At 55.8% G+C, this 10,144-nt stretch overlaps 1 protein-coding gene across 1 annotated transcript; it reads right to left on the reverse strand.

Annotated features, from left to right (window-relative positions):
* Positions 1–776: 776 nt before the first annotated feature.
* Positions 777–2,750, reverse strand: LOC132915291 (fibril-forming collagen alpha chain-like). The gene has a single exon (XM_060975098.1). It carries the CDS (start codon positions 2,748–2,750, stop codon positions 777–779), a length of 1,974 nt encoding a protein of 657 aa, XP_060831081.1.
* Positions 2,751–10,144: the final 7,394 nt, after the last annotated feature.

Genomic DNA, 10,144 nt, shown 5'->3' on the forward strand with positions numbered 1-10,144 from the left:
TGGTTGACGAGCCATGCCCTCGTTTGCTTTGCCACTCACTCTTTCGCACCCTACCCCGGTCGGGACCGATGCAGGATGACGGGGAGCCCCACGTGAAGGTGAGGTGAGTGGTCTTGACAGATATGGGCCCACCAACTTCTCCGAAGTTCTCCGCACCGGATCAGCGATCTGACGGGCGCCACAGCGCCGACCAGCCGCCACCCGACTATAGGTGAACATCAGATACATCGGGGTTTCTCAGGGCATGATGCTACGCACTGAGAACCCATACCCGCCTCGTGCTCCCCAACCTAACCCCAACCTAACCCCAACCTAACCCCAACCTAACCCCAACCTAACCCCAACCTTTTTTTTTTTTTTTTTTTTTTTTTTTTTTCGTGGGGAAATCCTCATGGACACCCTTCCCCCGATGGGAGTCGGGTAGTGTCGGACTCTTACCGACTAAAACCACCACGTGGCTGCTCGTACGCACAGGGAAGAAGAGGACCCAGGGGTATCACGGTTGAAAATCTCCTGTAAGCCCTCCTCTCATCGTCTTCCCTCCTAGTGCGGAGGGGATGCTTCGCTGTGACCCCCGGGGCAGCCAACCCCGAGGTCATATTCCTCTTCTTGTTTCCTGATCCGTTGGGGGAGATGGCGGTCTCCCCCCGTTGCGCCCACTTCTCTCGCGTCGTATCCTTGCCGGGTGCTCGGCTCGGACCCTGAGCCGCTCCGCCCGCTCCTTCGCGAGCATGATTTGCTCGCAAAAGTCCCTCACTGCCTCGTAGTCCGACCGGCTACGTAGCAGCGCCTCCACGATCCTCCTCGGGGACAGGTCGTCCCCGATCTTCACCGTCAGGGTGTGTCTCTGCATGGCCCACGCGGGGCAGTGCTGCAGAGTGTGCTGGGCGTTGTCCTCCGCCTCCCCGCAGTGGTGACAGATGTTGGTCACCTCCTTCCGAATCTTCTTCAGGAACTCCCCGAACACTCCGTGCCCGGTGAGCACCTGGGTCAGCCTGTAGGTCAGCGGAACGCCCCGCGCTTCCTTCCACCTGTCCCAGACGGGCAGGACCGCGTCTACCGCGCGGTGGGACGTCTTCCTCGCCTCCTTCTCCAGTAGGAGCCGCCATCTCTCCCATGTCTCCTCTTCTATCTCCTTCCTCACCTGCAGAGGGTCTTCGTCTCGATCCCCGTCCCTGACTCTCGTGGCTCCGTACACCTTTTGAAGGGCCAGGGCTTGCAACGCGTATGGAGGGGATGCCGCCAGGACGGTCGCGGACGCGTGCGACACCGTCCTGTACCCTCTCGCTATCCTCAGAGCGGTGGTGCGTTGAACCGCCCGCAGGAGTGCCTGACTTCGCCTGCTCGCGGCCAGATCCCTCGCCCAGATGGGCGCACCGTACATCGCTCGGGCTCTGACCACCCCGTCGTACAGCCTGCGCACCCCTCTCCCGGCGCCTCCGATGTTCGGGAGGATGCCGCACAGGGCGTTGGCCGCTGCCGCCACCTTTGGGGCGAGGCTCTCGAAGTGGGGCTCGAACGACCATTGGTCGTCGATGATGAGGCCAAGGTACCTCAGTTGGCTCCCCACCCGGACCCCTACCCCGTCCACGTCGATCGTCAGTCCATCCGGGGGCGGTCCTCTGCGTCTTCCGTCGTAGAACCCGAGCGCCTCCGTCTTGGCCGCGGCGACCTTCAGCCCCAGTTCTCCGATGGCCCCCGCCGCTCGCCGGGTGGCCTCCGTGGCAGCCTCCGCCGTCTCGTACCACCAGCGCCCTCCTGCCACGACCAGGGTGTCGTCCGCGTAGCAGATCAGTCCCGTGCCTCTGGGCATCGGGGTGCGGAGCACGTAGTCGTAGGCGGTTATCCACAGCATCGGTCCCAGGACCGAGCCCTGCGGCACCCCGCGCTCCACCGCTCTTCTCTCCTCTCCCTCCGTGGATCTGTACGTTATCCACCTCTCCCGGAGGTATGCCCCGATTATCCTCCGGAGGTACCCCGGAACCTCGAAGAATCGCAGGGCCTCTCTGATCTTGCTCCACGGGATCGAGTTGAAGGCGTTGGTGATGTCCAGGGAGACCGCTATCGCGATCCCTTCTCGAGCCACCACTCTCTCCACCCCCTCTCTCAATCTGCGGATCGCGTCGATGGTGGACCTCCCGCGACGGAACCCGAACTGGTTGTCGTGCCAGCCTGGTACCCTGGACTCCATGTGCGCCCCCAGACGGGAGGCGATTACTCTCTCGAAGAGCTTGCCCACCTCGTCCAGGAGGCATATCGGCCTGTACGCCGATGGGGACTCCGGCGGTCGACCCTCCTTCCTCAGCAGCACCAGCCTCGCCACCTTCCACGCCCGGGGGTATGCGCCTTCCCTCAGGCACCTGTTGTACAGATGCAGCAGGCGGGGGGCCATGATGTCCATGGTCTCCGCCCACACCCGCCCGGGGATTCCGTCCGGCCCCGGCGCCACGTCCTTGGCAGCCATCTTCTTGGTGGCTGCTTCCAGTTCCTCCCTCGTTATGTGCGCTCCGGGTTGATCCGTCGCCGGTCCGCCGCCGCCGCTCCGAGTGCATCCCCTCTCCTCTGGAGGGGCCTGTTCCGTATCCTCCTGGCGCCTCGGGGAGTCTTCCTCCTCTTCGCCTCCTTCTTCTTCCGGTCGTGGGAACAGCGTGTCGATCACCCGTGCTAGTAGTTCCCGATCCATGTTCTCGGTTATCGGGGGAGCCGCCGGCCTGAGTTTTCTCAGCACCGTCTTGTACGGTCTTCCCCATGGATCGGATTCCACGGATTCCAACAGCCGTTTCCACGACGCCTCTTTCGCTTCCTTTATGGCCCTTTGCAGGGCCATTCTGGCTTCTCTGTGGGCCCTGTACCTCTCGAGGATCTCCTCTTCGTTGCGGTTCCGCCCTCTTCTTCTCGCCCTAGCGAGCAGCCTGCGGGCTCTGTGGCAGTCGTCTCGCAGGTCCGCGATCTCCCGCGACCACCAGTAGACGCTGCTGTTGTCGCGCCTGGACCCGGCGCTGGTTCGCGGCATGGAGGCGTCGCAGGCTCTCCTCATCCATTCTCCCAATTCCTGCGCCTCCCCGTCCACGTTGCCTCGGTTCTTGTTCCTCTTCGCGTCCCAGCACCAAGCCGCTACGGTGGCCGTTGCCCGAAGCATGTCCCCGTCCCTCTCCTTCAGTTTCCATCGGCGAGGAGGGGGCAGCCCCGGGCGGCTCGATGTCCTTCCCTCGACGTTGTTGTTGTTGTCGCCGCTCGTGCTTCTCTTGGCGGGTTCGATGTCCATTAGCACGTAGAGGTGGTCCGCTAGCGTTTCCATCTCTACGGCCACCCGCCAGTTCCTTATTCTGGGGTGGAGCCTCTGCGTCGCCCACGTCAGATCTATGACCGACGCTCCTCTCCGCCCCACGTATGTGGACTCCGAGCCTCTGTTGACCAGCACGAGACCGAGACCCGCGGCCCAGTCCGCCAGTTCTCTGCCTCTCGTGGTGGTTCTGTCGTTGCCCCACGTCGTGGAGTGGGCGTTGAAGTCCCCCAGTACGAGCACCTGTCGGGGGAGAAGCCTCCTTACGCACTCTCCCATCTCGTCCAGTAGGTCCTCGAACGCCCGGATGTCGCAGTTGGGAGAGATGTATACCCCCACCACCACGAGGTCCGTCCATTCGACCGCCACGAACCCGTTGCCTCTTTCCGCGATTCGCCCGGAGACTCCCGAGGTACACGGCCAAGTGATGGCCACCCATCCGCTTAGATCTCCCGCCCATTGGGGGGATGCGGGGATGTTGTACGGCTCCGCCACCACCGCCACGTCGGTCCTGCTCTCCCGGATGGACTGGTAGAGCAGGTCCTGGGCCCTTCCGGCTCTGCCCAAGTTACACTGGAGGACCCGGAATTTACTCGGTCACCTCCATGGCCTCCCCCGGGCCACTCACTCCGATGGTGCTATCCTTCCCTCCGACTGGTGGGTTGCCCGACAGGCTGGCCTGCTCCGCGGCTCCGGTGACGCCCTTGCTCGTGGTTGTCGCCGTGGCCTCTGCTGCCTTGGCCATCGCCGTTCTCCGCGCCCTTCTCCTTCCGGATGGTCCTACCTCCGGTGGTTTGCACGCCGCGCTTCCCATCCTGTGTTTTGACGGGGCTCCTTTTGCCTCGCAGATGGGGCACCTCGGCGATGCGGCCGTGCAGTTCCTCGCCCTGTGCCCCTCTTCTCCGCACCGGAAACACAGGTGGGTTCTTCTCACCGGGGAGACGCACATCGCCGCCATGTGGCCCACCTCCAGGCATCGGAAACACTGGAGCGGTCTCCTGGGGAGTGCGATCACCTTTGCCCTGGTCCACCCCAGTGTGACCCTCCCCGCTTGAGCCAGTTTACGGGCTCCGGCCACGGGGCACTTGGCGTAGAATATCCCCATGCCGCTTCTAGATGTTCCCGCGCTCCATGCTCTGACGTCGCGGGGCTGGCAGTCCGCCGCCCTGGACAGCTCCTCCAGCAGTTCCTCCTCGTTCAGGGATATGTCGACCCCCACCAATTTGATCTCGGCCGTCGGTACCGGGACTGATACTCTGACGGTGGAGGGGTCCAATACCCCGGCTAATCGCGACGCCAACTGCGTGGCCTTGCTCATGCCGGCGTCGTCCGGGATATTGATCACCATGGCCCCGGTCGCCGCCTTTCTCGTTCGGACGTACTCCAGTCCGCATTTCTGGAGGGTCTTGTCCCGTCTCGCCTCCGCCAGGATCTCCTCGTACGTCTTCGGAGCCCCGTCCCTCAGCGTGAGCGTTACCGCCGATGACGTTGGGGGGGGTCGGAGTGCTGGCCGCACGACCGCCGATCCCGCCCTGCCCGCCACCGTCGCGTACGTCCGTTTCGCCGGTTGGGCTCCTGTCTTCTTCTCTCCGTTTCTTTCTCTCCTCCTTTCCCCTCCACCTAATGCGGCGGGGGTCGTCCTTGGCGGTTGCCCGGCTGGTCCCACCGCCGATCTCGCCCTGCTCGTTTGTGGCGCGATGGGGAGGGGGGCGCCGTGGCCCGCTTCTTTCCTCCTCTGTTCCCTGGCCTTCCGTCTCGCCTTCCGCGAGACCATGGTCCTCCATTCCCCGTCCGTCTCCTGTCCCTGTCCCTCTTGCTGTTGAGAGGGTTGGGAGGATTGCGGGGGTTGTTGGGGAGGCTTCGGGCCCGCCGTCCGCGGCATCGTCGTCCGCTCTTTGTCGCCGCTGTTGTTCCCTCCTGTCGCTTGTCTCAGCAGGCCCGTTCCCCTGAGGGCTTCCCTGAGCTCTTCCCTCAGGGTCCCCAACAGGGATGGGCCGAGGCTGCTTATCGACTTCTTTAGCATCTCTATTTCTGCTCCGATGTCGTCCTTGGCCCTCCCGCTGCTCCGGGGAGCCTGCGCCTCCGTCGGGGACGGCGCCGCTGTCTCGGCCGTGCCTTTCAGGAACCTGTCTATCCTTTGTTCCAACTCCTCGTTCCTCCTCTTCAGGCTTTCCACCTCTCTTTCCAGCGCCTCCCTCTTCTTCCTTTCTTCCAGGAAGTCTGGCACCCGGGAGGTGGTTGTTTGGTGGGACCATGCCGCGACGGTGTACTCGACCGCGTCCTTGAGGGTTTTGACGTACGTCCCCTTGAGGTTGGAGGACGTCGCCGCCACCTTCAGGACCTCGGCCTGATGTCGCCGTACTTCGGCGTCCACGTCTCTCGGTGAGGACCCTTGGATAACGTTCCTCATTCGGTCCGACACCTCTGGAGTCACTTTCGTTATTTTTCTCTTCTTGCCCCTCCAGGTGACCGAGGCCATTGACTCCTCGTCCTCCGATCTGCCTTCCGAGGTCGACTCCTTTCTCATCTGAGACGGCTCTATCGAGCCGTCTATGGACCTGTGCCCATCTTGCGCTTTCACTTTGTCCCTGACGTTCTTGGGGATTTTGAACGTCTGGAACATGTTGCCGTTGTGCTCCGCTGCGGTTGGAAGCGGGGTTGACGGGACCGCGAGCGGGGCGTGCGACGGCGTCGGTGTCGGTTTCCCTCCCCGGCTGTTGCTTCTTCTCCTGTCCTCGGGTCCCGCCCTCTCCGCTTTTCTCTCCCCGCTTCTTCCGCGGTTCTTTGCCGCTTCGATGTTGTTCGCTTTTGTCCTTGCGGGAGGCCCACCCTCGCGGGTCTCCTCCATCGCGACGTCTTCCATTTCTTCACCGGACGCGTTTACGCGTATGGGGGCCCGGTGGCCCACCCCCACACGGCCACGGTCGCTAGCTAACGACGCAGTGGGGCCCGCTTGACCACCCACTCCTGCGCCGGTACTGGGGTATCCCTCCCCTGCACCGTAAACGTCGATTTCTTGGTTATCCTGCATATCCATATCCATATTTTTTCTTTCTTCTTCTTCCTCCTTCCTCCTTCCTTCTTCATCAGGTGCATGGTTGACGAGCCATGCCCTCGTTTGCTTTGCCACTCACTCTTTCGCACCCTACCCCGGTCGGGACCGATGCAGGATGACGGGGAGCCCCACGTGAAGGTGAGGTGAGTGGTCTTGACAGATATGGGCCCACCAACTTCTCCGAAGTTCTCCGCACCGGATCAGCGATCTGACGGGCGCCACAGCGCCGACCAGCCGCCACCCGACTATAGGTGAACATCAGATACATCGGGGTTTCTCAGGGCATGATGCTACGCACTGAGAACCCATACCCGCCTCGTGCTCCCCAACCTAACCCCAACCTAACCCCAACCTAACCCCAACCTAACCCCAACCCTCCAGATCGTTGTGGAAGGCTCTCCAACCATTTCCAACCCCGTAGAATGGTTTTCCAACCCTCCACAACGTTGTGGCAGTCTCTCCAACGACTTCCAACCCCGTAGTATGATTTTCCAACCCTCCAGATCGTTGTGGAAGGCTCTCCAACGATTCCTAATTCCGCAGAATTGGTTTCCAACCCTCCACAAGGTTGTGGAAGTATCTGCGACGATTTCCAATCACGTAGAATGGATTTCCAATACTCTGCAACTTTGTGGATGGCTTTCCAACAATGTCCAACCCCGTAGAATGGTTTTCCAACCCTCTACAACGTTGTGGAATCCTCTCCAATCACGCAGAATGGTTTTCCAACACTCCACTTCGTTGTGGAACGCTGTCCCACGTCGTCCAACGACATCCCACGTTGTCCCACGGTGCAGTCCAGTCTAGATCATCCAAAATTCTTTTTCCCGGCTTTTGGTGACCCAAACTGGACTGGTGCGTAGTTCTCAGCTTGGTATCGTTTTCCAAAGATTAATCAACTGAATGATTTTTGGAAAACGATGCCAATTACCAGGTCTCACCACGTGGAGGTGACTACGCACGGGACCCGCCCATGATTTATTTCACATTATGCATCGGTCTCGACGTTCAACCCGTTGGCAGGAATGTCGAGTTCTGACTCTACGTGATCATGGGCCTGCGTAAAGAGATAGCTCTTTCGTAGCCTAACTGCGAAACATACATATATCTCCAACGCAGCGGTTACACTAATCTTTACAAACGTAAAACAAGTTTACATGACGCAATATCTATCTCCCACACAACGCAACATGTTTCTCACACACAAATATTACATCGATCGGTACAAACATCGTACAATAATTCGCAACCCTATAGGCAACATTCCGTATCAAAGATACATTTGCCTAACTTGGAACGAAAGAAAAGAAATGAGGCTACTGTGGAAAAGGAGCTCCTACAAACAGACTATGAAAGAAAACGCGATCTCTCGAAAGAACTAACAAACATACGCGTCGTACCCCCGTCCACCAGATAACCCTAAGGTTCAGCCTAACCCAAGCATTGACCTTCGCCCGATTCCTGTCACGCTGTTTGGATCTTATCACGGTCGATGGCACTTACCGATGATACCAGTGACCAGCAAATGGGCCTGCCATTTAACACACACCAACTGAGCATGTTGAACTCGGGGAGGGACCGCTGAACAGTATTACAAAGGCAAGGCCCCAGCAGCACAGTGGGGTCCACACCCACGCTTTCGATCAGAATTACGGAGGACGTGAAATGCAGGTCCCTGTTCAAGTACCGAAGTATCCAATCGGACAGCATTGCGGAGCCGCGACTCAATCGTCAACAGATTTACAGGTATCACCAGCGTGATCACGGTCGATGGTACTTAACGATGATACCAGTGACCAGGAAATGGGCCTGCGATCTAACACACTCCAACGAAACATGTTGAACTCTGGGAGGGACCGCTGAACAGTATTACAAAGGCAAAGCCCCAACAGCACAGTGGGGTCCACCCCCACGGGTTCGATCAATATTACGGAGGACGTGAAATGCAGGTCCCTGTCCAAGTACCGAAGTACCAATCGGACAGCATTGCGGACCTGTGACTCGATCGTCAACAGATTCACAGGTATCACCAGCGTGATGAGAACGCCCGCGTTTCGAGGCAAACGACGAGCAGTCGTCGAGACAAAAGTTGTCCTTGGGTGACCTACGAATCCAAAGAGTTGTCCAGTGCACGTTGACCCGCACGTACCCGGGATACGCTCGAGCGAGTACGCCACGCCGCAGTTTGAAAGAACTGAGCGATCGCGAACCGATAAATCGCGGGAACAATTTTTCCAATGTGGTAAGTGAGGGGATCAAGAGCGACGAGATTTATATTTTTCGTTCCAAGATGGATAAGTATCTTTGTACGGAATGAGCTTGCAATGCACATAACATAGGTATCTATCTTACGATTAATTAAGGCTAAAACGCACGCATCCCACGATGTCCCATGGTGTTCCTCGATGTCCCACGTTGTCCCACGATGTCCCACGATGTCCCCCGGTGCCCCCGCGGGGGGGTATTAGTCCAGTCTAGATCACCAAAACTATTTTGGATGATCAAGACCAGACTATATTCAAGTAGTTTTTAGCTTGATATCGTTTTTCAGATAATAATACTAATATTCAAAATAGTACGTGGTGTATTATTATTTGGAAAACGATACCAATTACCGGGACCCACCACGAGGAGGTAACTACGCTCGGGTCCCATTTACATAAACAGTTTTTAAGCATTGAAAGCAGAGATGTAAAATTATTTTATAACAAAGAAGTAGCGTGTATTGAAATTTATTAATTAGAATAGCTGTAGGACGTGGATCTGCAGAATCATACTTGATTATTGAACATATCATCGAAGAAACGAAACCATGCAAGATAACAATTGTAGTGCGAATGGGTGAATGGTGAGTTGTCGTTGCCTTCGATTAAATTGCACTTGCTTCCTTCGTTCCACGAATACGGGACTGTTTCCTTGGTTTCGAGCAGACATGGAAAATTACATCCCATCCATAGACACTCAATAGGTACACTCTGCGTTACCATTGTTTTTATATGAAATAGTGAAATGAGAAATTAAATACTATATTTAAAATTAAAAAATAATGCTGTATAGAAATAAAATAGCACTTCAGGGACTTGAAAGATTTCGTAAATATTAAATAAAACGAAATAAATCATTAATTTACTCACAACGAATTGATGGTATTCATTTAAATCAATGAATATAGAGTTGCTTCCAATTAGTGCTACAACTGTTATAAATTAAGAGCATCATTACTTTGAATTAATGGGAGGATATGGTTATAAATTATTCATATAATTGTTAAGAATTAATGGAGTAATTGTTTTAGATTAATGGATTAAATGTTAGAAATTCATGGCTTACCTGATTAAAATAACAGTTTAAATGCTATAAATTAATAGTTTCAATGTTGTAAATTAGTAGCTTAAATGCATAAAATAACAGTTTAAATGTTCTAAATAATAGCTTAAATGTTGTAAATTAATAGCTTAAATGTTGTAAATTAATAGCATAAATGTAGTAAATTAATGGCATAAATGATATATATTAGTAGCTTAAATGTTATAAATTAATTATTTAAGTGTTGTAAATTAATAGCATAGACGTTATAAATCACTAGTTGCAATGTTATTGTTTGGCTTTTTTTTATTTACCTTATATTCAAATTCTTCTTCGACGTTCACTCTTCGGGAGTTCAAGCGGGAAAGAGCTCGCGCGCGACTTGCGTGTTCCTTATATAACTTGATAAGGTGTGGGGGGGATGTTAATCAAACGATGTTAATCAAGAGCGACGAGATTTATATTTTTCGTTTCAAGATGGATATGTATCTTTGTACGGA

This window comes from Bombus pascuorum, chromosome 16 (genome assembly GCF_905332965.1).
Source record: "Bombus pascuorum chromosome 16, iyBomPasc1.1, whole genome shotgun sequence".
Lineage (NCBI taxonomy): Eukaryota > Metazoa > Arthropoda > Insecta > Hymenoptera > Apidae > Bombus > Bombus pascuorum.

Coding starts and splice junctions, on each gene's coding strand:
- LOC132915291 (XM_060975098.1), bottom strand. CDS start 2,750: ATGGGGAAGACCGTACAAGACGGTGCTGAGAAAACTCAGGCCGGCGGC.